At 44.7% G+C, this 27361-nt stretch overlaps 1 protein-coding gene across 2 annotated transcripts in view; it reads left to right on the top strand.

Annotated features, from left to right (window-relative positions):
* Positions 1–18062, top strand: part of LOC124040301 (fibulin-7-like) — a 37168-nt gene extending 19106 nt beyond the window's left edge. Inside the window, exons 4-8 of one of the 2 annotated variants that reach the window (XM_046357362.1) lie at positions 4514–4639; positions 4957–5163; positions 6129–6266; positions 15756–15894; positions 16710–18062. In XM_046357362.1, coding sequence (XP_046213318.1) covers positions 4514–4639; positions 4957–5163; positions 6129–6266; positions 15756–15894; positions 16710–17082 — 983 coding nt within the window. In that variant the 3' untranslated portion in view covers positions 17083–18062. The remainder of the gene's footprint in view (positions 1–4513; positions 4640–4956; positions 5164–6128; positions 6267–15755; positions 15895–16709) is intronic. The other variant, XM_046357363.1, reaches the window with a different exon arrangement.
* Positions 18063–27361: the final 9299 nt, after the last annotated feature.

Genomic DNA, 27361 nt, shown 5'->3' with positions numbered 1-27361 from the left:
AGGTACTTATAGATGTCCACATATTCAAGGTCGGAACCATCCAGGGTGGTGATGCTAGTCGGGCATGCGGGTGCAGGCAGCGATCGGTTGAAAAGCATGCATTTGGTTTTACTCGCATTTAAGAGCAGTTGGAGGCCACGGAAGGAGTGCTGTATGGCATTGAAGCTCGTTTGGAGGTTAGATAGCACAGTGTCCAATGACGGGCCGAAAGTATATAGAATTGTGTCGTCTGCGTAGAGGTGGATCAGGGAATCGCCCGCAGCAAGAGCAACATCATTGATATACACAGAGAAAAGAGTCGGCCCGAGAATTGAACCCTGTGGCACCCCCATAGAGACTGCCAGAGGACCGGACAGCATGCCCTCCGAGAGAGAGAGTGAGAGGGATAGATAGAGAGAGTGAGAGGGATAGATAGAGGGAGTGAGAGGGATAGATAGAGGGAATGAGAAATAAGGATAGAAGGAGGGCAGAGTCTCTGGGTCTTTAGCTCTGTGGGCTAACTGTATTTTGAACGAGAGTGCTATATAGAGTGAGAGCTAGAGGGAGAGGGAGAGAGAAAATGAGAGGGAAAGAGGTAGGTCTTTGCTTCTGAGGGTTAACTGTATTTTGACTCCTCTCCTAATCCCATGGCGTTTATTTGCCTTCCCCGGGGCCACCTGACCACAGAACAGGTACAGATGTATAGACCTATTTCACTCCCTGGGATATTTTTAAACTCATTTTCCACATATTTTACATTTTTTATCCTCTCTCTCTCAATAGTGCTTTTTTAAAGCCAAACTCTAAAATTAGACGTCTTATATATGTACAGGACTACCCCTTTAGAACCCATCCACAGAGATGATATTGTGCAAGTTGGGTCTTTTCCTGGTTGTTTTAAACATCAACATCACCGTCTCCTTTGAGACCTAAGCACAAATTGACTGAACTGACTGTACCAATTTGTGTGTGTCTCAAATGGCCCCCTATTCCCTATTTAGTGCACTACTTTTGACCAGAGACCTATGTGAATAGGGTGCCATTTGGAATGCACATTGGAATGTCTCGGCTAGTGCCCGTAGCGATGGCCGGGCTGGCAGAGATGTGAGCCATCAATAGCATGCTTAACATAGTTGCTGCTATTAGACCATGGGCCGTGGTGCTGTAATGAAATATATGAGTGCAGCATGGATTAACTTAACATCTGCCTTCTGGAACCCCTGGACAAAGAGACTGAAGAGAGGAACAGCATGGATGAATTTAACCTCTGCCTTCTGGAACCCCTGGACAAAGAGACTGAAGAGAGGAACAGCACAAGAGACTGAAGAGAGGAACAGCATGGATGAACTTAACATCTGCATGGATGAACTTAACCCCTGCCTTCTGGAACCCCTGGGACAAAGAGACTGAAGAGAGGAACAGCATGGATGAACTTAACCTCTGCCTTCTGGAACACCTGGACAAAGAGACTGAAGAGAGGAACAGCATGGATGAACTTAACATCTGCCTTCTGGAACCCCTGGACAAAGAGACTGAAGAGAGGAACAGCATGGATGAACTTAACATCTGCCTTCTGGAACCCCTGGACAAAGAGACTGAAGAGAGGAACAGCATGGATGAACTTAACATCTGCCTTCTGGAACCCCTGGACAAAGAGACTGAAGAGAGGAACAGCATGGATGAACTGAACCTCTGCCTTCTGGAACTCCTGGACAAACTTATACTCTGCCTTCTGGAACTCCTGGACAAACTTATACTCTGCCTTCTGGAACTCCTGGACAAACTTATACTCTGCCTTCTGGAACTCCTGGACAAACTTATACTCTGCCTTCTGGAACTCCTGGACAAACTTATACTCTGCCTTCTGGAACCCCTGGACAAAGAGACTGAAGAGAGGAACAGCATGGATTAACTGAACCTCTGCCTTCTGGAACCCCTGGACAAAGAGACTGAAGAGAGGAACAGCATGGATGAACTTAACCTCTGCCTTCTGGAACCCCTGGACAAAGAGACTGAAGAGAGGAACAGCATGGATGAACTTAACATCTGCCTTCTGGAACCCCTGGACATTTACATTACATTTTACATTTAAGTCATTTAGCAGACGCTCTTATCCAGAGCGACATACAAATTGGTGCATTCACCTTATGACATCCAGTGGAACAGTCATTTTACAATAGTGCATCTAAATCTTAAAGGGGGGGGGTGAGAAGGATTACTTATCCTATCCTAGGTATTCCTTAAAGAGGTGGGGTTTCAGGTGTCTCCAGAAGGTGGACAAAGAGACTGAAGAGAGGAACAGCATGGATGAACTTAACATCTGCCTTCTGGAACCCCTGGACAAAGAGACTGAAGAGAGGAACATCATGGATGAAATTAACCTCTGCCTTCTGGAACCCCTGGACAAAGAGACTGAAGAGAGGAACAGCATGGATGAACTTAACATCTGCCTTCTGGAACCCCTGGACAAAGAGACTGAAGAGAGGAACAGCATGGATGAACTTAACCTCTGCCTTCTGGAACCCCTGGACAAAGAGACTGAAGAGAGGAACATCATGGATGAAATTAACCCCTTCTGGAACCCCTGGACAAAGAGACTGAAGAGAGGAACAGAAAAAATAGAAAGGGCTAATAATCTTACAGTAGCCCTGCTGCCAATCCTGGACTGCATCCCAAATTACATCATATTATCTGTGTTGTGCACTACTTATGGGCCCTGGTCAAAATTGAATAGAATGCCATTTGTGACGTAGTCGTTATTATGGGGGAATAGCACCAACACAGAGAGGGGAAGGGGATTCGGGGAATGTGCCCCCCTCTGGAATGCAGTCTAGTACAGGTGTTTTCTGTGTCCTTTATTGCCACTTTAACGAGGGGTTCATTCAGTGAGGGCTCTGAGCTCCAGCCACGATGAAGAATGGGCCTTTTCTTCTCATCCCCTTATCTGTTTATGTGAGGCTTGGTACCCCTTTAGTTGGCCAGCCGGCGGGCTTACGGGATGGGCTGCCTTCTCCCATTCAGCCTGGCTTTCAGGGGCTGCTCCAGCTCAAACAAGGTCACCCTGAATGGGACGTGTATGTGTGTTATTCCTCCTCCTAGCAGAATAAAAATCTAATCAAAGTTTATTGTTCGAGGTACACAGTTTAGAAGATGTTAGAGCGGGTGCAGCGAAATGCTTATGTTACTAGCTCGTAATAATGCAGTAAAATATCAAACAAGTAAACACGCACAAAAAGAAAGAAATCAAGAGTATGTAACAGTCCCTTATGTCTCTCTGGAAGGAGATCCTCGCCCTGAGCGCATCTACTTTATTGTCCAGGAACTGAATGTTGATGGTTTGCTCGCTGCCTGAGTCTTCTGTTCCCTCGTCTCCGGCATCAACCTTTTGGTGTAGCACCCGGGATGAATGGGCCTGCCTCTGAAAGATCCAAACAAAGGATCCACAAAAATGTGTCAGACCCCCAGTACTCCTGCTCCAATCAATCCACCAATTCAGAGAGAGGTGATGGTGGATATAGGGAGGGGGGATGAGGGTAGAGAGTGTGTGTGTGTGTGTGTGTGTGTGTGTGTGTGTGTGTGTGTGTGTGTGTGTGTGTGTGTGTGTGTGTGTGTGTGTGTGTGTGTGTGTGTGTGTGTGTGTGTGTGTGTGTGTGTGTGTGTGTGTGTGTGTGTGTGTGTGTGTGTGTGTGTGTGTGTGTGTGTGTGTGTGTGTTATTCTTAATCCCGTGATAGATCCACTATTCTCAAGGGACAGACAGCTTTCTTCTCATTTCCAGTGATAACATTGTCCACTCTGCAGCCAATTGAAGAGGCATTTTTGTTGCAATGGAATAAGTTTCCATGTTTGAAGAATAACCTTTTCTCCTTATTTATAAGTAGAAAATCAGTACAAACCTCTTCTAGGGAGTTTTTCACTTGTTATAAGCAATTACATAAACACATACTCTGTGAAAGGCAGTGAAAGGCATGTGCCTCCTAACATTACAATTCTACAAGAACTAAAACCATTCTAAAACCATTAACACCATAATGCTAATAAAACCATGCCAACGGTCTCTGGAGAACTTTGTTCATCATGCTCATTTGACAAAAACAAAAACAAATCACCATCCATCCATTCCCCATCTGTGCAAGTCCATTTAGCTCAAACAACACCACTTCTTTATACAGTATGAATCAGGACTGAAACATTTCATCTCTCATTTCAAGCACTTTGAACGGTGAGGCTGGAGACCTGAAGGGGAGTATTGACGGGGAAAGGAATGAATTGTCCTCTGTCTGTAAACGATGCTGCCAGGTTAGTCTGGTCTAAATCTGCTGTATTAGGTATCACCCATCCCCTGGACAGAGAGCACACCTACAGCCCCTAGATGGGACTAAGATAAGTAGAGAGCTAACAGTATGCTCATTCATGTGTGAGACATGATGTATCTATTTAGAACAGAATTAAATAGAACACTAGAATTGTGACTACAGGTCAGCCATCTTGGTCAGGGAAATCTTTCATTCTTTCACCTCTCCCTTATGTTCATAGATGTGAGTGAGTGCTCCAGTAACCCATGCCAGAACGGAGGGACCTGTGTAGAGGGAGTCAACCAATACAAGTGCACCTGTCCACAGAGCTGGAGTGGATCCAGCTGTCAGCACCAGACACAGACAGGTCAGTGGTACCAGACTTCATACACCTAAGACCCTACCATAGGACATAGAACCTAGAGACAATTGCATGACATTGCCATTTGTTGCTATCTCACATATGATGTTCTGTTGTACATACTGTATTTGTGGATATCTGTGCATTGTGTATGTGTTGTGTTATGTCTGTGTATGTGTTGTCAAGTCCTTGATACGTGTATGTCCTTGTCTTTGTTGTTTGTCCATGTATTGTCATGTACGTCTGCATGGTTGGGTTGTGGTTGTGCTGTGGTTGTATTTGTGCCTGTGCTTTTTGTGCGTGGTTGTGGTTGCGTCGTCCAGTGGTGCACAGGCCCTCTCCGGGCCGCCGGGCGAAGTTTAAGCTCCTCCCTCTCCCTCTGTCGCGTTCAGCGCCACCTGAGTGGAGCGTCATGAATGACCCTGCGTTCAGCCGACGACCCCGCTGTGCCAAGGTGGACAGAGCCCAACACTGCAGCTGTGACGCTGGCTTTCACATGAGTGGCACCTCGGACAACAGCATCTGCCAGGGTGAGACAGTCAGACAGTGATCTAGCTTGGTTAGTTTGGTTATGTTAGCCTAGTTAGTTTGGTTCAATCTGGCTTAATCAGGGTATGCCAAAGTGGACAGAGCCCAAAGCTGTGATGCTGTGTTTCATATGAGTGGTACCTCGGACAACTCCATCTGCCAGGGAAAGACTGGCCTTTTCCAGAAACAACCCCTAGCATCTAGCCCCTATCCACTAACTAGTTAGGATCTGAGAGGATTGGATAGTTATAAGCAATATGGTGGCGATATCTCCACCTTCCTATTTGAAGATAGCAAATACTGTTTGAACCCAGGTCGGCTGCTTGACATGGCTGCAATGTCCATAGTTTATGTGTCTAGACCCTGGAGCACCCATTTCCATCTCTTGTGCTGTTGCAGAGATGTCATGTTATTGGCCCCTAACTCTTAATTAGGCATTAAACAACTCTATCCTTACCCCATCCCAGACAGCCAGACAGATGAGAGATTGGACAGAGGGCCTCTTGCCCTTCAGCTCAAATCCTTCTACCTACTGTATCCCTCCCTATCCTTCCACCTATTCCTCTCTTTCTATCCTTCTATCCTGTATTCCTGTCTCGATCCTTGTAAATGTATGACTCTAGGGAAGGGATCATCAACTACATTCAGCCTCGGGCCATTTTTTTCATGAGGGGATGGTCAGGGGGCTGGAACATAATTACAAGTAATTTGTAGACTGATATATAATATTTGACTAAAACAATAATTTCAGACCTTGCTTACATTTTTTACAATCACATATCTCTATTATGTATGGGAATACTTGGGAACAGAAATCCAAAATTAAAATCACTTTAAGCTGATTTTCTGGTGTTTTACAGTATTTTATGTCCAACCATGAAAATAAATAAATGTTGGTGTTTTTTGCTCAGAAAACTTCAGGGGTTAAATAAAACCACTCTCCCCCCTCGTCTCTCTCTCCTCCCAGATGTGAACGAGTGTGAGGTGTACCGGCTGGACCAGGGAGGCAAGCTGTGTGTGTATGAGTGTGTCAACGTCCCAGGCTCATACCAATGCTCCTGTCCCAGAGGCTACAAGCTGCTGCCTGATGGAAGGAGCTGTGAGGGTGAGTGACAGGAGGGTAGGAGAGTGGGAGGATAGGAGGGGATGGAGGGGAATAGAGGGATGGAGCGGGGAAGGGTGGGTAGGAGGGGATGGAGGGGATAGAGGGATGGAGGGGGGAAGGGTTGGTAGGAGGGGATGGAGGGGATAGAGGGATGGAGGGGGAAGGGTGGGTAGGAGGGGATGGAGTGGATGGAGGGATGGAGGGGGAATGGTGGGTAGGATGGGATCGGGGGAAGGGAGGGGAGGAGGGGATAGAGGGATGGAGGGGATAGAGGGGGAAGGGTGGGTAGGAGGGGATAGAGGGATGGAGGGGGAAGGGTGGGTAGGAAGGGATGGAGGGGATAGAGGGATGGAAGGGGGAAGGGTGGGTAGGAAGGGATAGAGGGATGGAGGGGGAAGGGTGGGTAGGAGGGGATAGAGGGATGGAGGGTAGGAGGGGATAGAGGGGATAGAGGGATGGAGGGGATAGAGGGGGAAGGGTGGGTAGGAGGGGATAGAGGGGGAAGGGTGGGTAGGAGGGGATAGAGGGAAGGGAGGGTAGGAGGGGATGGAGGGGGAAGGGTGGGTAGGAGGGGATAGAGGGATGGAGGGGCTAGAGGGATGGAGGGGGAAGGGTGGGTAGGAGGGGATGGAGTGGATGGAGGGATGGAGGGGGAAGGGTGGGTAGGAGGGGATAGGGGGAAGGGAGGGTAGTAGGGGATAGAGGGGATAGATGGATGGAGGGGATAGAGGGGGAAGGGTGGGTAGGAGGGGATAGAGGGGGAAGGGTGGGTAGGAGGGGATAGAAGGAAGGGAGGGTAGGGGGATGGAGGGGATGGAGGGGGAAGGGTGGGTAGGAGGGGATGGAGGGGGAAGGGTGGGTAGGAGGGGATAGAGGGGGAAGGGTGGGTAGGAGGGGATAGGGGGAAGGGAGGGTAGGAGGGGATAGAGGGGGAAGGGTGGGTAGGAGGGGGTGGAGTGGATGGAGGGATGGAGGGGGAAGGGTGGGTAGGAGGGGATGGAGTGGATGGAGGGATGGAGGGGGAAGGGTGGGTAGGAGGGGATAGGGGGAAGGGAGGGTAGGAGGGGATAGAGGGGATAGATGGATGGAGGGGATAGAGGGGGAAGGGTGGGGAGGAGGGGATAGAGGGGGAAGGGTGGGTAGGAGGGGATAGAAGGAAGGAAGGGTAGGAGGGGATGGAGGGGGAAGGGTGGGTAGGAGGGGATAGAGGGGGAAGGGTGGGTAGGAGGGGATAGAGGGGGAAGGGTGGGTAGGAGGGGATAGGGGGAAGGGAGGGTAGGAGGGGATAGAGGGGGAAGGGTGGGTAGGAGGGGTGGAGTGGATGGAGGGATGGAGGGGGAAGGGTGGGTAGGAGGGGATAGGGGGAAGGGAGGGTAGGAGGGGATAGATAGATGGATGGAGGGGATAGAGGGGGAAGGGTGGGTAGAAGGGGATAGAGGGGGAAGGGTGGGTAGGAGGGGATAGAGGGGGAAGGGTGGGTAGGAGGGGATAGAGGGGGAAGGGTGGGTAGGAGGGGATAGAGGGGGAAGGGTGGGTAGGAGGGGATAGAAGGAAGGGAGGGTAGGAGGGGATAGAGGGGATAGAGGGATGGAGGGGATAGAGGGGGAAGGGTGGGTAGGAGGGGATAGAGGGGGAAGGGTGGGTAAGAGGGGATAGAGGGAAGGGAGGGTAGGAGGGGATGGAGGGGGAAGGGTGGGTAGGAGGGGATAGAGGGAAGGGAGGGTAGGAGGGGATGGAGGGGGAAGGGGGGTAGGAGGGGATGAAGGGGGAAGGGTGGGTAGGAGGGGATGGAGGGGATAGAGGGATGGAGGGGGAAGGGCTGTCTTGCTGCTTTTTGTTCTATGTTGCTCTGTCTGTATGCTATGTCTTGCTTGTTCTATGTTGCTATTGTCTATATTGTAATTGTTTTTAATAACCTGCCCAGGGACTGCGGGGACTGCGGTTGAAAATTAGCTGGCTGGCTAAAACCGGCACCTTTACTGAAACGTTGATTAATGTGCACTGTCCCTGTAAAAAAGTACAAAATAAAAAATAAATAAAAGGGAGGGTATAGAGGGATGGAGGGGGAAGGGTGGGTAGGAGGGGGTGAAGGGGATAGTGGGATGGAGGGGGGAAGGGTGGGTAGGAGTGGGTGAAGGGGGGAGGAGGGGGAAGGGTGGGTAGGAGGGGGTGAAGGGGATAGTGGGATGGAGGGGGAAGGGTGGGTAGAAGGGGATGGAGGGGATAGAGGGGGAAGGGAGGGTAGGAGGGGATGGAGGGACGCAGGCAGAAGAGAGGGTAGAAGGGAATGGAGGGTGGAAGGGAGGCAGAAGAGGATGGAGGCTAGGATGGGATGGAGGGCAGTAGGGAGGGTAGGAGGGAATGGAGGGCTGTATAGGGGGGGTAGAAGGTAGAGGTCTTCATGTTTTCAACAGACCCGAAATTCTGAGATCCACCAGGGACCCGAGTGGTGGTCCTGGTCCTAAATTCTATAATAAATAATAATAAATGCCATTTAGCAGACGCTTTTATCCAAAGCGACTTACAGTCATGTGTGCATACATTCTACGTATGGGTGGTCCCGGGGATCGAACCCACTACCCTGGCGTTACAAGCGCCATGCTCTACCAACTGAGCTACAGAAGGACATTTGTCTTGGATCTGGGTCTGATATAAGTGCCTGGTGTCTCTGGTATGTGCAATTACCGATTGTACCTGCCCTCTGTAGTGTAGTGTTTGTGTGATGAGAGTTGCGCGAGTTTGTTATCTGTGCCAGACAATTGCAACTCAATATTGTGGTCCTTCTGTAGCTCAGTTGGTAGAGCATGGCGCTTGTAACGCCAGGGTAGTGGGTTCGATCCCCGGGACCACCCATACATAGAATGTATGCACACATGACTGTAAGTCGCTTTGGATAAAAGCGTCTGCTAAATAGCATATATTATTATTATTATTATTATTAAAACGTATAGCTTATATCCAGCTGAAACTGGTTCAGGCTGCCCGCCTCAAGTGCGCCTGCTGCTGAGGAGAGAGAGCGCAAGTGAAAGGAGCCTTGGACTAGGCTACTGTTGATTGAGAATATGGAGTCCTTTTTCATTGAAGAAAATGTTCAGTTAGAGGAGAAAGACTTTAGTGAAAAGAAGCCGAAAAGAGGAAAGTCCTCGAGGACAAGTTTGAATTTTGTAGTGGACAAAGATGAGAAAGAAAAACTTTTGCGTGTCTGTGTGCAACTCGCTATTCAGGTTTGATGCAATTTTCTACCTTTCATTTATTTATTTTCGTATTTATTATCAATTGTTTAGTCGTTAATATTATTGTAAATCATTATGGTTATTATGATGATGATGATGATGATGATTGTAAGTATATTTAATAATCTAAACCGGATATTTAAATGGACTATTCAAAAAGTGTTTTGTTTCATTTTGTTGAGACATTTTCATGGCTAAAGTAAGATCTAACTGTGTTTAGTTTTGAACTCCGTATTTAGTTTCAGGTTAAAAGTAGGCCTGTTGTAAAATAAATAGTATTAGTCTTGCTTTCATTCGTTGGCTCGGCCTACAGTAGGAATTGGTCTTTGTTGGTAATTAATGTAATGCCGCAATATAATAACATGTTTGTATTTTCCTTATAAACAATGGCATGGGTTACTTTTGATATTACCCCTAATAAAGTTAAATCACTTTTGTGAAAGTTTGGTATGGTATGGCTATTATTAGGCTTAGCTACAGCAGGCCAATGAATGCAGTCCGCACTGACATTCCAACTGGCTCCAATGGACTCATCTCGATGCACACACACACACACACACACACACACACACACACACACACACACACACACACACACACACACACACACACACACACACACACACACACACACACACACACACACACACACACACAACATGTTAATGTTTTTAAATGTGAAGTACTTGGCCTGTAATGTATTTTACGTTATGTTTCAGACCGCAATAAGACTCCCTGTCACCATTACCTTCGTTATGTTTCAGACCCCAATAAGACTCCCTGTCACCATTACCTTCGTTATGTTTCAGACCCCAATAAGACTCCCTGTCACCATTACCTTCGTTATGTTTCAGACCCCAATAAGACTCCCTGTCACCATTACCTTCGTTATGTTTCAGACCCCAATAAGACTCCCTGTCACCATTACCTTCGTTATGTTTCAGACCGCAATAAGACTCCCTGTCACCATTACCTTCGTTATGTTTCGGACCCCAATAAGACTCCCTGTCACCATTGCCTTCGTTATGTTTCAGACCCCAATAAGACTCCCTGTCACCATTACCTTCGTTATGTTTCAGACCCCAATAAGACTCCCTGTCACCATTACCTTCGTTATGTTTCGAACCCCAATAAGACTCCCTGTCACCATTGCCTTCGTTATGTTTCAGACCCCAATAAGACTCTCTGTCACCATTGCCGTCGTTATGTTTCAGACCCCAATAAGACTCCCTGCCACCATTACCTTCATTATGTTTCAGACCCCAATAAGACTCCCTGTCACCATTGCCTTCGTTATGTTTCAGACCCCAATAAGACTCCCTGTCACCATTGCCTTCGTTATGTTTCGGACCCCAATAAGACTCCCTGTCACCATTGCCTTCGTTATGTTTCAGACCCCAATAAGACTCCCTGTCACCATTGCCTTCATTATGTTTCGGACCCCAATAAGACTCCCTGTCACCATTACCTTCGTTATGTTTCGGACCCCAATAAGACTCCCTGTCACCCCCAATAAGACTCCCTGTCACCATTGCCTTCATTATGTTTCAGAACCCAATAAGACTCCCTGTCAACATTACCTTCGTTATGTTTCGGACCCCAATAAGACTCCCTGTCACCATTGCCTTCGTTATGTTTCAGACCCCAATAAGACTCCGTGTCACCATCACCTTCGTTATGTTTCGGACCCCAATAAGACTCCCTGTCACCCCCAATAAGACTCCCTGTCACCATTGCCTTCATTATGTTTCGGACCCCAATAAGACTCCCTGTCACCCCCAATAAGACTCCCTGTCACCATTGCCTTCGTTATGTTTCGGACCCCAATAAGACTCCCTGTCACCATTACCTTCGTTATGTTTCGGACCCCAATAAGACTCCCTGTCACCATTGCCTTCGTTATGTTTCAGACCCCAATAAGACTCCCTGTCACCATTACCTTCGTTATGATTCAGACCCCAATAAGACTCCCTGTCACCATTACCTTCGTTATGTTTCGAACCCCAATAAGACTCCCTGTCACCATTGCCTTCGTTATGTTTCAGACCCCAATAAGACTCTCTGTCACCATTGCCGTAGTTATGTTTCAGACCCCAATAAGACTCCCTGCCACCATTACCTTCATTATGTTTCAGACCCCAATAAGACTCCCTGTCACCATTGCCTTCATTATGTTTCAGACCCCAATAAGACTCCCTGTCACCATTACCTTCGTTATGTTTCAGACCCCAATAAGACTCCCTGTCACCATTACCTTAGTTATGTTTCGGACCCCAATAAGACTCCCTGTCACCATTGCCTTCATTATGTTTCAGAACCCAATAAGACTCCCTGACACCATTGCCTTCATTATGTTTCAGACCCCAATAAGACTCCCTGTCACCATTGCCTTCATTATGTTTTGGACCCCAATAAGACTCCCTGTTACCATTACCTTTGTTATGTTTCAGACCCCAATAAGACTCCCTGTCACCATTACCTTCGTTATGTTTCGAACCCCAATAAGACTCCCTGTCACCATTACCTTCATTATGTTTCAGACCCCAATAAGACTCCCTGTCACCATTACCTTCGTTATGTTTCGGACCTCAATAAGACTCCCTGTCACAATTACCTTCGGCTAACGGGGATTCTAATGAATCTAATCTAAAATCTTGAGGAGAGGAAGAATGTTTTAGGCCTTCCAATATCAAATATATTCTGAACGAAAATTCACGAATTAGTGTCCTTCTGTACACTTATATCTGTATAGCAGTACTAGCCTATCTGACAACTAATAATAAATCCATGTCGATGTCCGGAACATGGCGCCGGAATATCTCTAGATCATCCTCTCCGTCTCTCTAGGCCTAAGCTTGTCTCCTTTAATATATATATTTTTTATATTAATACCATACAGTGGACGCCTTATGCGTGCATGTCGCTCAAATCTCCAACAGCTTAACCCCTGAGGTAGACAACTATTGTTTTAGGAAAGTAAAAACCAATAAACCAAAAGACTACTATCGAAATACAGCCAATAGTTTTTTTTGTATAGGCAGTTTTTTATAGGCAGTTTTTAAGGACAAATAACTGTGGATCATTTGGCCAATATCGCTTGCTTATTGATGGCGCTGGTAGCGCCGAGTTGGAGGTGTCTTTCTCTCTCTTTCTCTCAGGATTTGAATGCGTCAGTCGAATCCCAAACAGTTTGGGTCTGTTTTCCACTGTGCTTTTCGGAATGGGTGTGACTGTCCTTGGTTTAGTTCAGAACTGGTCTCCATTTAAAAAAATATATATCGGTCGGGTGGGAAAGCCACGGATCCATTTCGGAACGGATCCAGCGTTTTGAACCGGGGAAGACTTCTAGTCGGAGGGGATGGAGGACAATGGCCCATTCATGTCCATGTGTTTTGGCTGTGGCACTATGCATGGAGCTGCAGAGCTGGGCTTATAACTACAAAGCTTCAGGCAGGGAGGGACAGACTGGGGCTGGGGCTGGAAACGTTAGCTGTCAAATCCTTGTGTCCTTGCTTCCTTGTGCTTTGAGAGGAATTGAGTAAACTATTATGGAGTAATAGAGGAAGCAAGGATTTGATGGCTGTGTCTTTCATACCATCTATACCGTCAGGACTATACCAGCCTTTTGGACCACATAACTTTTAGGGAATAAAGTAGCCTATATATTTTTCATTTGTTTAGTATTCCATCAGAAAAAGGACTTTCAGAAAAACATATTGGTCAAGCTCACTTAAATCTCTAGGTGCATAATACCATACAGTCATTGCATAGTCCTAACAGGGTGGAAATTTGGAGCCTGAATTAGACATATTTCTGTGGGTGATTGAGATTAAAGGAACAATCCACCCAAAACCACTCATTCCTGTAATGTACAATATTTTTTGTCAACAAATGTTTCATTTTGTCGTTATAGTAAAGTTGGTAGCAAGTGGCGAGTGGTGCAGCAATCTGAGGTACTGCATCTCAGTGCTAGAGGTGATACGACAGACCCTGGTTCGATTCCAGGCTGTATCACAACCGGCTGTGATTGGGAGTCCCATAGGGTGGCGCACAATCGGCCCAGCGTCGTCCGGGTTTGGCCGGCATTATAAATACGAATTTGTTCTTAACTGACATACCTGGTTAAATAAAATGTGAAAATTGTTGTCGAAATCTATTGCAGCTCAAGTCGACTACAAAACCCACAATGCAATGCTTTCTCTATGGGCTGACTGGCTAGCAAACCTAGCTACACACAATAATACCAAAGTCAATATCAGCACGTTAAGTAGCTAGTTAGCTGTAAAATCGCCTAAACAAACTGCACTATCAAATTAAGAGTCTACAAGCTCACCATGTTCAACCTGCAGATCGATGTGCCTCACCCTGGACTGAAGAAGCAGACCCTCTGTTAAATTACACATTTCTCAAGGTAGGAATATCGCAAAAAATATGATCAATGGCTCATTTGAGAGAAGACAACATCCTACGTTATGACATCGGCCAGTACTGACATTTATGATATACGTTTTTGCGATCTAAATGTCGTATTCCTAACTTAGAGTAGTGAGAATGGCTTTATCGCAATGCTTGAACAGCAATATCTCAGATACACATTGAAACATGAAATTACACAGGGAATCGATAGAACATTGCGCAGAGATACACAAAAGCAATATAATTATGGGTGAATCTTTACTTTAAGCTAGCATAATGGTAAGCACTTGAAGATGATTTTAACTTCTAAATGTATTTTTACATGTTGAAATGTGACACATTTTCTCTATAATTTACGCTAACAGGCTGGAAATGTATGAGTGAGACAAACAGACAAGCATCATGAAAATAGATCAAACCGATTGTTTAGCTTTGCACCATTGATATTCCAACCCAAAAATGATGTCACTTTCTGAAAGTGATGTCATTGTGGGAAGGTTCTGTGATAATTACTACAAACTAACAGGGTGGGAAGGTTCTGTGATAATTACTACAAACTAACAGGGTGGGAAGTGATATCACGGACACAGAAAATATTAAATACAATAATAAAAAATACAAGAATAAAAAAATACAATGAAAAAAACGTTTTGATGAAAAATATTTTAACTGAGACTATAAAATAATGACGGAAGATTTGAAATATATTTTAATATTTTATGGCTTGTATTTCTTGTCGAAGTTGATTAATAACACGGTAAAACATGGTAAAACACCTACATCCGCTGTCAAAAGTGTTAAAAATGCATAAAATTCCTTTTCAAGATCCATATTTTTCTGTTTTTAAGGTAAAGGACACGTGACCTTATATTTAAAGCCTTTTGGGATCTACATTTTACACAATATTTCCTGGCAACAGAAAAGGCAGTGCATTGTAGGAGTGACCCAGCTAGACACAGCCTGGATCCGGGCTCTGAATAATGGGGCTGGTGGGGTTGTGGGGCTTTGCAGTACATTAATAAAGGTGAAATGAGGGAATGGAGGGGTGAAAGATTGACAAAGGGAGGGATGAATAAACAAACATGATTTAGCTATGGAGGATTAATAAAGGTGGAATGAGAGAATGGAGGAGAGAGGCGAGGGAATGGAGGGATGAAGAGAAGGGATAAACAAACATCTTCATGGTTGGTTTAGCTTCAGAGGTCTTTGGAGAGGAAGGGCAATGGTGGTGAAGGGAGGTATTGCTTTGCAGTGTGTTAGCTTAGCTATGGATGGAGGCCCTTTGAGAGAGAGAAAGAGGAGGCTGGTGGAGGCTGGTGGCTGTATGTATTTCTGTGGATGTGTCCAGTCTTTTGCCTGACCATAGTCTCTACTCCCCAGTCCAGTTTCATCAACTCCCTTGTAGCTCTCTGCTGGCCAGTGGAAGAGCAGATGACCTCACTAGTTCCCAGCAGAACAGACCATAAGGAATGTCTTGATCCAGGACGTGAGACGAGTCGTTTTGGGGAGACTAAACTGAACATCCAAATAAACAGTCAGTCCTCTAGTCTAGCCCTCCTGCCCGCCAGCACAGACGACACTAACCACGAAGCAGGATGCCAGTCGGGCGGGTCAGATGCTGGACATGTCAATCTTTATTTCTCTATTTAATTTATTCTCCATTTCTTCCTCTCTGTCCCAACCCCCCTCTCTCTTTCTCTCTCTCACTCCCCCTTGCTCTCTTCTTCCTCTCTCTTGCCCTCTCTTTCTCTCTCTCTCCTTCCCCTCCCTCCCTCTCTCTCCCCCCTCCCTCTCTCCTCTCTTGCCCTCTCTTTCATCCCTCTCTCATGTTGTCCTCCAGATGTGGATGAGTGTCTGACCCAACAGCACAACTGCAGTAGAGGAACAACATGTATCAACACTGGAGGAGGGTTCCAGTGTGTGAGCCCGGAGTGTCCCCGATCACACGGCAACATCAGCTACGTCAAGACGTCTCCTTTGTAAGTAGATACAGATAGACACCCCCTGGTGTTTGTGTGTGTATTATTCCTCCCCCAGCAGTAGAATAATTGGTCAGACCACCAGTATTCCTACTGTAGGCATTCCACCAATTCAGAGGGAGGTGGCGGTGGATACAGTGTGTGTGTGTGTGTGTGTGTGTGTGTGTGTGTGTGTGTGTGTGTGTGTGTGTGTGTGTGTGTGTGTGTGTGTGTGTGTGTGTGTGTGTGTGTGTGTGTGTGTGTGTGTGTGTGTGTGTGTGTGTGTGTGTGTGTGTGTTATTCTTAATCCTGTGATAGATCCACTACTCTCAAGAGACAGACAGCTTTCTTCTAATTTCCATTGATAATATTGTCCACTCTGCAGCCAATTGAAAAAGCGTTTTAGTTTAGCAAAGTATTACGTTTCCAATCTAGAGGGATAAACAGATATACAGTGTATCTTCTGCATACTTATTCAATTGCTATGTTTTAGTGAAACAAACAGTCACTGGAAGGCGTGTGTCTCATAGGAATGCTCATAAAAACCAGACCAGTACGACTTAAACAAAGTATGTTAGTAAAAAAAATTCAAAACAATACAGTTCCTTCATACAAGATGAATCAGGACTAAAACATTTTGTCTTATTTCAAACACTTTGACCAGGGATGCTTGACTGAGTACTGACGGGGAAAGGAATGAATTGTTCTCTGTTTGTAAATGATGGTACCAGATTGTGTTTGTTTGATTCTGTGTGCTGTGTACACGTGTATGTTCATGTCACTAGAGCAGATCGCTCTCAAAATTACATCAACATCTCTTCTCTTCTCCCACACAGTCAGTGTGAGAGGAACCCCTGCCCTATGGAGAGTCGTTCCTGTCACCTGGCTCCTAAGACGGTCTCCTTCCACTACCTCTCCCTCCCCTCCAACCTCCAGACCCCGGCTACCCTGTTCCGCATGGCGACTGCCGCCGCCCCTGGCCGCCCCGGCCCTGACAGCCTGCGATTCGGCATCGTCGGGGGCAACAGCCGCGGGATGTTCGTGATGCAAAGGTCGGACCGCCAGACGGGTGAACTGATCCTGGTTCAGGGGTTACGAGGACCGCAGGATATCAGCGTTGATGTGGATATGTCCGAGTATAGTGAGCGCACCTTCCAGGCTAAGCATGTGGCGAAGGTGCATGTTCTTGTGTCAGCGTATGACTTCTGAGGAGGATGGACAGAGGAGTGAGAGGGACAGAAGGAAGGAGGAGAGAAAAAAGCAATGGACAGAGGGATGAGGAAGTGAGAAGGACAGAGGGAGAAGTTAAAAGAAAATGAGAGGGACAGACACAGAATTGTTTGGACTGACATTGACTATAAAGTATATTCGTGAGGATGTAGCTGAAATGAATGAATGGTTGAGTGAGTGAGTTAATGAATGTGAGAGGGTAAACATTTGTGAAACAAACTGACAAAGTGGTAATGGAATGGTAATATTATTTTTCTTTCATTCGCTCAGGAGTTGGCCCCTGGGGTTGCCATAGTGACTGGAGGCGGCGCTCATGTATGTGGAATGCCATTGGCTAGATCTGTTTAAAGGCCCACTCCTTCATTTACTCCACTTAGTTTTCATTTAAAAAGCTGATGATCAAAAACGGCTGTAAATATCACAGAGTAGTCCTTTAAGAGACATGAACCCATCTCTGCGTCCAAATTGGCACCCTACTCCATATTAAGTGCACAACTTATTTGTGCACTATGTAGGGAATGGGGTGCCATTTGGGATGCACACCCTGTATAACATGGCTCTGATTTATCTGAATATTTTGTTGCTGTTGTTTATTGTTACATACTCAGTGATTCAATGCAGTGTGCTTTTACAATTTTTATCATTTACACCTGTTTTTTACTGACTTGCTTCGTGATTATAGGACCTAAACACTTAGAACAACTAAGAGTGTTTTTTTCCCCCATTATTATTATTATTTTTTACAATAGAAACCGTAATATTGTACTTGGACATATTTCCACTATGCTCATATTCAGTATGTAATTAAGATATGATGTAATTAATACATGGTAACTACAGTGATTTGGCAGCCCTGCCAATGCAGTGTACAATATATCAGCCATCTAATGTTTTAATAAGTCATTATTATTGCACATAACTATTTCTCCATACATGAAATAAAGAGTCCTACAATACTAGTTTGATCTGATTTGCACCCCATGTCCCTATCCCAAAATACAGTATACAGTGAGGAAGGTCAAGTGATCAGCCCACGTCCCTATCCCAAAATACAGTATACAGTGAGGAAGGTCAAGTGATCAGCCCACGTCCCTATCCCAAAATACAGTATACAGTGAGGAAGGTCAAGTGATCAGCCCACATCCCTATCCCAAAATACAGTGAGGAAGATCAAGTGATCAGCCCATGTCCCTATCCCAAAATAGAGTGAGGAAGGTCAAGTAATCAGCCCATGTCCCTATCCCAACATACAGTGAGGAAGATCAAGTGATCAGCCCATGTCCCTATCCCAAAATAGAGTGAGGAAGGTCAAGTGATCAGCCCACGTCCCTATCCCAAAATACAGTATACAGTGAGGAAGGTCAAGTGATCAGCCCACGTCCCTATCCCAAAATACAGTATACAGTGAGGAAGGTCAAGTGATCAGCCCACATCCCTATCCCAAAATACAGTGAGGAAGATCAAGTGATCAGCCCATGTCCCTATCCCAAAATAGAGTGAGGAAGGTCAAGTGATCAGCCCATGTCCCTATCCCAACATACAGTGAGGAAGATCAAGTGATCAGCCCATGTCCCTATCCCAAAATAGAGTGAGGAAGGTCAAGTGATCAGCCCACGTCCCTATCCCAAAATACAGTATACAGTGAGGAAGGTCAAGTGATCAGCCCACGTCCCTATCCCAAAATACAGTATACAGTGAGGAAGGTCAAGTGATCAGCCCACGTCCCTATCCCAAAATACAGTATACAGTGAGGAAGGTCAAGTGATCAGCCCACATCCCTATCCCAAAATACAGTGAGGAAGATCAAGTGATCAGCCCATGTCCCTATCCCAAAATAGAGTGAGGAAGGTCAAGTGATCAGCCCACGTCCCTATCCCAAAATACAGTGAGGAAGGTCAAGTGATCAGCCCATGTCCCTATCCCAACATACAGTGAGGAAGATCAAGTGATCAGCCCATGTCCCTATCCCAAAATAGAGTGAGGAAGGTCAAGTGATCAGCCCACGTCCCTATCCCAAAATAGAGTGAGGAAGGTCAAGTGATCAGCCCACGTCCCTATCCCAAAATACAGTGAGGAAGGTCAAGTGATCAGCCCACGTCCCTATCCCAAAATACAGTGAGGAAGGTCAAGTGATCAGCCCACGTCCCTATCCCAAAATACAGTGAGGAAGGTCAAGTGATCAGCCCACGTCCCTATCCCAAAATTCAGTGAGGAAGGTCAAGTGATCAGCCCACGTCCCTATCCCAAAATTCAGTGAGGAAGGTCAAGTGATCAGCCCACGTCCCTATCCCAAAATAGAGTGAGGAAGGTCAAGTGATCAGCCCACGTCCCTATCTCAAAATACAGTGAGGAAGGTCAAGTGATCAGCCCACGTCCCTATCCCAAAATACAGTGAGGAAGGTCAAGTGATCAGCCCATGTCCCTACCCCAAAATTACAGTGAGGAAGGTCAAGTGATCAGCAATATGATCAGCAATGTTTAGGTTTAAAATAGAATTGATCAGAAAGAGAAAAAAAAATGTTTATCAGGAAAGTCCGTTGGCAGTACAGACCAGAATGCAGGTCAAAGCCTGTACATACTGGACTGTTGATTAGTATTAGAACCAAAGGAATGTCAGGTCAGAGCTTTCATTTTGACTGGAGAAATAGCCATCAGGAAATGAAAGATATACCTCAATGTGTTTTTCAATTATATATTTGTCTGAAAGAGGGGGGGGGCGTAATGTTCACCACATGTCCCTTCTCTCTCGTCTTTCTTACTCTGTCTTTCACCACTCCTCCACTCCCATCTCCACCCGTCCCAGGGATTCAATTGCAATAAAGAAGATCAAAAGAAGCGCAAGCTTCCAGGGTGGAGGGATGGAAGGGTGGGGGAGAGAGAATAGAGATAAACATGCCATATTCGTATACGCACTACACCCCTGACTCAAAATGACAATGCTCTTTAATGGCCAACTCAAGACTTCCTTTTATAATTATTAGTACCATGCCTCCTGCTCTCAGCTTGCTGTCCTCGTTTGAAGCTGTTTGCTTGGACTGTTTGATGATGCACACATGTTTTGTTAAAGTTCAGAGCATGGGGATATTGCTGGAGACAGTTGGAGAGGAGAGTGCTGACTAGTCTGGGTAACACCTAACTCTCCAAGTCCTCCTGACTTCAGAGCTTGGAATAGCTCTTTGATGTTGTCGGCACAATGCATCGATAATGTACTTTTACTGGTTGACTCTGTGTCTTTCTCACTCAAACACCCACATGCACAGCCACACACAGCCCCCGAGCGCCACCCCCTTCCATTACAACGCTTGGATTTTCAAATCCAAACATTGAGAGTTCTCAACCCCAGAGGAAAAAATTGCATTTGAGAGAACCAAACAAACACGTCACTATTTCTGAGTGAATATTGCATTAACAAATAGCCTCCTTTGTGTTCACATTTCTCCCTGTGCTGTGAGTGAAGTGTGTCGTGTCAGCCAAGCTAAGTACTGACTGGGCTGGGCTACATAACTAAACCACTGCACTAGACTACATAACTGGGCTACATAACTAAACCACTGCACTAGACTACATAACTGGGCTACATAACTAAACCACAACACTAGACTACATAACTGGGCTACATAACTAAACCACTGCACTAGACTACATAACTGGGCTACATATCTAAGCCACTACACTAGACTACATAACTGGGCTACATAACTAAACCACTACACTAGACTACATAACTGGGCTACATAACTAAACCACCGCACTAGACTACATAACTGGGCTACATAACTAAACCACTGCACTAGACTACATAACTAAACCACTACACTAGACTACATAACTGGGCTACATAACTAAGCCACTACACTAGACTACATAACTGGGCTACATAACTAAGCCACTACACTAGACTACATAACTAAACCACTGCACTAGACTACATAACTGGGCTACATATCTAAGCCACTACACTAGACTACATAACTGGGCTACATAACTAAGCCACTACACTAGACTACATAACTAAACCACTGCACTAGACTACATAACTGGGCTACATATCTAAGCCACTACACTAGACTACATAACTAAACCACTACACTAGACTACATAACTGGGCTACATAACTAAACCACCGCACTAGACTACATAACTGGGCTACATAACTAAACCACCGCACTAGACTACATAACTAAACCACCAGATTAGATTACATAACTAAACCACTGCACTAGACTACATAACTGGGTTACATAACTAAGCCACTACACTAGACTACATAACTGGGCTACATAACTAAGCCACTACACTAGACTACATAACTGGGCTACATAACTAAGCCACTACACTAGACTACATAACTAAACCACTGCACTAGACTACATAACTGGGTTACATAACTAAGCCACTACACTAGACTACATAACTGGGCTACATAACTAAGCCACTACACTAGACTACATAACTAAGCCACTACACTAGACTACATAACTGGGCTACATAACTAAGCCACTACACTAGACTACATAACTAAACCACTACACTAGACTACATAACTAAGCCACTACACTAGACTACATAACTAAACCACCGCACTAGACTACATAACTAAACCACTGCACTAGACTACATAACTGGGTTACATAACTAAGCCACTACACTAGACTACATAACTGGGCTACATAACTAAGCCACTACACTAGACTACATAACTAAACCACTGCACTAGACTACATAACTGGGCTACATAACTAAACCACCGCACTAGACTACATAACTAAACCACCAGACTAGATTACATAACTAAACCACTGCACTAGACTACATAACTAAACCACCAGACTAGATTACATAACTAAACCACCGCACTAGACTACATAACTAAACCACCAGACTAGATTACATAACTAAACCACTGCACTAGACTACATAACTGGGTTACATAACTAAGCCACTACACTAGACTACATAACTGGGCTACATAACTAAACCACCGCACTAGACTACATAACTAAACCACCAGACTAGATTACATAACTAAACCACTGCATTAGACTACATAACTAAACCACCAGACTAGATTACATAACTAAACCACTGCACTAGACTACATAACTGGGTTACATAACTAAGCCACTACACTAGACTACATAACTGGGTAATGATACATACTTTATGCATTCCTTGGAGTAAAGGCATCAAGGAGAAAGCCAAGTACAGGGGTTTATTACCAAGTACTGTGTGCTAGCATGTTGTCTGTCACAGTGTAAAAGAGACACGTGAACATGATCAGATTTTAGTGGAAAGATGCCCAATGTCACATAACACCTGCATCATTCACATCCTGTATTCATTTTCCCCTTTCACACAAAAGGAAGAAATAATCTCCAACATTCCAAATTCTTCAGATTCCAAAGGCATCGCCCGTGGACCATGTGCTCTCCATCCTCCTGAAACAACAGTAGACACCCTCCTTCCTCACTTTCCCCTTTGCTTTCGTACCTATTTCAAAATGTTCCTGCAATAACAAAACATATGGAATTCTATGGAAAACCAGAAAGTCATTCAGAAAGGGAAACAGTAGAGCCTTTCTTTCCCCCGGTATGTGAGTCCCTTTATGAAAACAGAGAAAAGCAGTGAGAGTTTTGTCAGTGGGCTATTTCAGAATGAAAAGACATAGAGGAGGTATTTTGTTCTGGTTATATTATGCAGGAAAGGGGGAGCTCGGCGGTGGATCGTTTTTCATGTGGGATAAATGTCTGGAGATGGTCCAACAGTGGATGAGAAAAGAGGAGAGAGGAGAGAGGAGAGAGGAGAGAGGAGAGAGGAGAGAAGAGAGAGAGGAGAGAGGAGAGAAGAGAGAAGAGAGAGGAGAGAGGAGAAGAGAGAGGAGAGAGGAGAGAGGAGAGAAGAGAGAGGAGAGAGAGAGAGGAGAGAGAGGAGAGAGGAGAGAAGAGAGAGGAGAGAGGAGAGAGAAGAGAGAGGAGAGAAGAGAGGAGAGAGGAGAGAGGAGAGAAGAGAGAGGAGAGAGGAGAGAGGAGAGAAGAGAGAGGAGAGAAGAGAGAGGAGAGAGGAGAGAGGAGAGAGGAGAATGAGGATCTGTGTGATTGTTTTGTCTCCAGGTAGAACTCCCTACAGTCTATCTTTCTTTCTTCCTCTCTCTCTCTCCCCTCCCTCTATCTCAAAACCTCCAACATAACAGGAACTGAGCTAACACACGACCACAACAAGCATCAGATGGGACCTCAAAGAAACAGGCCTCATGATCTAGGATCAGGTCCCTCCTGTTCATGTAATCCTATTCATTAGCATCTAAAATGCAACACTGATTCTAGATCAGCACTCATTCACAAAGCGTTTCAGAGTATATGGGCCCTGGGCTCCCATAGAGATAGATATAGGACTCTAGTGTCCAAAAGTACATTTATTATGGGAAGTGCCATTAAGGCTTTTCACCATTTTGAAGTAATCAACTGGGTGGGACTTCCTATGGGTTTAGGAAGGATCACATAATTCCATCCAGGTCATCAGGAGGGATCAGCCAATGAATTATACTCGTGAGCAAACATTCCATAACTGCAGGTGTCAGTAAATCGCCAAACTTGGAGTTGTACTTGTTCAAACAACACACTCCAGGTGGCAGTATGCACCTTTTGTTTGTTTTTCCAAGTCATAGAAGCAGCAGAAGAAGATAATTGACTACTTCAAAATGGAAATGGCCTCAATGGCCCTGCCCATGCTCTCACATTCGCCATAATGGGACAGATATAGGGCGGCAGATAGCCTAGCAGTTAGAGTGTTGGGCCAGTAACTGAAAAGTTTCTGGTTTGAATATCCAAACTGACAAGGTGAAAAATCTGTCGATGTGCCCTTGAGCAAGGCACTTAACCCTAATTTGCTCCAAGGGTCGCTTACTACCATGGCTGACCCTGTAAAACAACACATTTCACTGCTCCAACCTGGTGTATGTTAAAATAACATTTTTTCAATATATTTTTTACAATGTTGTGTCCTCTAACTATCTCTATGGTCGGTCCCAATTCACTCCCTGCCCCTCCTTCCTCCATAGCCCTAAGTAACCTTTCAATGTTAGCAGCGATGGAACCAATATGGTGGAAGATCCCCCTCTACACTAGATACTTCCTCAATACCCTTTAGATCTGCAAACTTCTAGGGCCATGAGGGAGGGGGAGGGAACAGCTTGGGACAGGCTATGTCACTCACCTCGTTAAAGGCTTGTTGTTCCCCTGTTTGTGTCAACACAAGGATCTGGTGGGCTTTACTAAGCGGTTTCATAACCCAATACTAGTACAAAGCCTCTGGACTGGAGCAATCAGGTTTCTAACACTGTAATTTAGTCTACTTTCACTTGATCCCTTTGAAGAAAGAAAGAGTTCTTTAAAAAGTTTACTGAAAAACAAGCTTTCATTGTGACGTGACACATATGTGCATGGGGTTGTTGTAGATTTCATATGACGTGGTAAATAGACAATGTAAAGAATGCAACTAACAGCCTATTGAAGGCTCTTTGCAACAGATTGGGTTCATTCACACAAGTCAGGAACACTTAGTTGGGAACATGTTGATTCTCGATAGTAGGCCCTCTACCCATTCATTTATCTACTGAAATTTCAAGAACTGCAGCTAATTATCACTTTTAAAATACAAGATTCAAAGTGCAGAGGAAAACTGCTTAGTCTGGTTACCTCCCTTTGAACATAATGTCTTAAACACTTAGTCTGGTCATCTCCCTTTGAACATAATGTCTTAAACACTTAGTCTGGTCATCTCCCTTTGAACATAATGTCTTAAACATTGAGTCTGGTTACCTCCCTTTGAACATAATGTCTTAAACACTTAGTCTGGTCATCTCCCTTTGAAAATAATGTCTTAAACACTGAGTCTGGTTACCTCCCTTTGAACATAATGTCTTAAACACTTAGTCTGGTTATGTCCCTTTGAACATAATGTCTTAAACACTGAGTCTGGTTACCTCCCTTTGAACATAATGTCTTAAACACTTAGTCTGGTCATCTCCCTTTGAACATAATGTCTTAAACACTGAGTCTGGTCATCTCCCTTTGAACATAATGTCTTAAACACTTAGTCTGGTCATCTCCCTTTGAACATAATGTCTTAAACACTGAGTCTGGTCATCTCCCTTTGAACATAATGTCTTAAACACTTAGTCTGGTCATCTCCCTTTGAAAATAATGTCTTAAACACTGAGTCTGGTTACCTCCCTTTGAACATAATGTCTTAAACACTGAGTCTGGTCATCTCCCTTTGAACATAATGTCTTAAACACTGAGTCTGGTTACCTCCCTTTGAACATAATGTCTTAAACACTTAGTCTGGTTATGTCCCTTTGAACATAATGTCTTAAACACTTAGTCTGGTCATCTCCCTTTGAACATAATGTCTTAAACACTTAGTCTGGTTATCTCCCTTTGAACATAATGTCTTAAACACTTAGTCTGGTTATCTCCCTTTGAACATAATGTCTTAAACACTTAGTCTGGTCATCTCCCTTTGAACATAATGTCTTAAACACTTAGTCTGGTTAAATCAGGATGATAACCAATGTCCTAAAATGCCCTTACGTTAAATAAAGTATGTGTAAATATTCTGAGGTTTCTGTCTTCTGATGAAAATCAGTTCATTTTTGTGCTGTCTGCATCACACGAACAGCTGTGCAAACGGAACAGAACACCTCATTCCACTAGACTAGAGGACATCACCCAAAGTCAATACATGAACGCATGGTTGGGTAAGGAATCTGCCAGGACAGTTCAATGGAAATCAAGATCTAAAATCTAAGAGAAGAACAGACTGCTGCCAGAAGTATACTTTAAGTCAGGGATAGGCAACTTTGATGTGGGTGGGGGCCAGAAAATGCTCTCTACCCGGAGATTTTTTTTTTTAACGCTTAAAATTCTGTGCAATTTTGCACATTTTGCCAGGGGCGGAGAGAATATTTAGCCATTTTAACTAATGCACATTTTGCCAGGGGCGGAGAGAATATTTAGCCATTTTAACTAATGCACATTTTGCCAGGGGCGGAGAGAATATTTAGCCATTTTAACTAATGCACATTTTGCCAGGGGCGGAGAGAATATTTAGCCATTTTAACTAATGCACATTTTGCCAGGGGCGGAGAGAATATTTAGCCATTTTAACTAATGCACATTTTGCCAGGGGCGGAGAGAATATTTATTTTAACTAATGCACATTTTGCATTTTTTTAACTAATGCACATTTTGCCAGGGGCGGAGAGAATATTTAGCCATTTTAACTAATGCACATTTTGCCAGGGGCGGAGAGAATATTTAGCCATTTTAACTAATGCACATTTTGCCAGGGGCGGAGAGAATATTTAGCCATTTTAACTAATGCACATTTTGCCAGGGGCGGAGAGAATATTTAGCCATTTTAACTAATGCACATTTTGCCAGGGGCGGAGAGAATATTTAGCCATTTTAACTAATGCACATTTTGCCAGGGGCGGAGAGAATATTTAGCCATTTTAACTAATGCACATTTTGCCAGGGGCGGAGAGAATATTTAGCCATTTTAACTAATGCACATTTTGCCAGGGGCGGAGAGAATATTTAGCCATTTTAACTAATGCACATTTTGCCAGGGGCGGAGAGAATATTTAGCCATTTTAACTAATGCACATTTTGCCAGGGGCGGAGAGAATATTTAGCCATTTTAACTAATGCACATTTTGCCAGGGGCGGAGAGAATATTTAGCCATTTTAACTAATGCACATTTTGCCAGGGGCGGAGAGAATATTTAGCCATTTTAACTAATGCACATTTTGCCAGGGGCGGAGAGAATATTTAGCCATTTTAACTAATGGCCAGGGGCGAGCCATTTTAACTAATGCACATTTTGCCAGGGGCGGAGAGAATATTTAGCCATTTTAACTAATGCACATTTTGCCAGGGGCGGAGAGAATATTTAGCCATTTTAACTAATGCACATTTTGCCAGGGGCGGAGAGAATATTTAGCCATTTTAACTAATGCACATTTTTTAGTTTAAGAGTTAATTTAATGAAATACGACTCATTTTGCCATACGGTGGAGAGAAATGTTTTCAGTTTTTAATATGAAATCTGAGTGAGAGTAGCAAAATCAATGGGGGCCCCGAAGGCTTTAATTCAACCTTGACAGTACCAGTTTAGATTCCTGGCCGCTGGGTATTGCACCTTGTGTATTCTACCTCCCAACAGTAAGTCGAGACCCCGACTGACAGTTGCCCA

The sequence above is a fragment of the Oncorhynchus gorbuscha genome, linkage group LG07 (genome assembly GCF_021184085.1).
Source record: "Oncorhynchus gorbuscha isolate QuinsamMale2020 ecotype Even-year linkage group LG07, OgorEven_v1.0, whole genome shotgun sequence".
In the NCBI taxonomy this organism is placed as follows: Eukaryota; Metazoa; Chordata; class Actinopteri; order Salmoniformes; family Salmonidae; genus Oncorhynchus; species Oncorhynchus gorbuscha.
The sequence above is the reverse complement of the archived record's forward strand: the minus strand, read 5'-3'. Positions and strand labels throughout refer to the sequence as shown.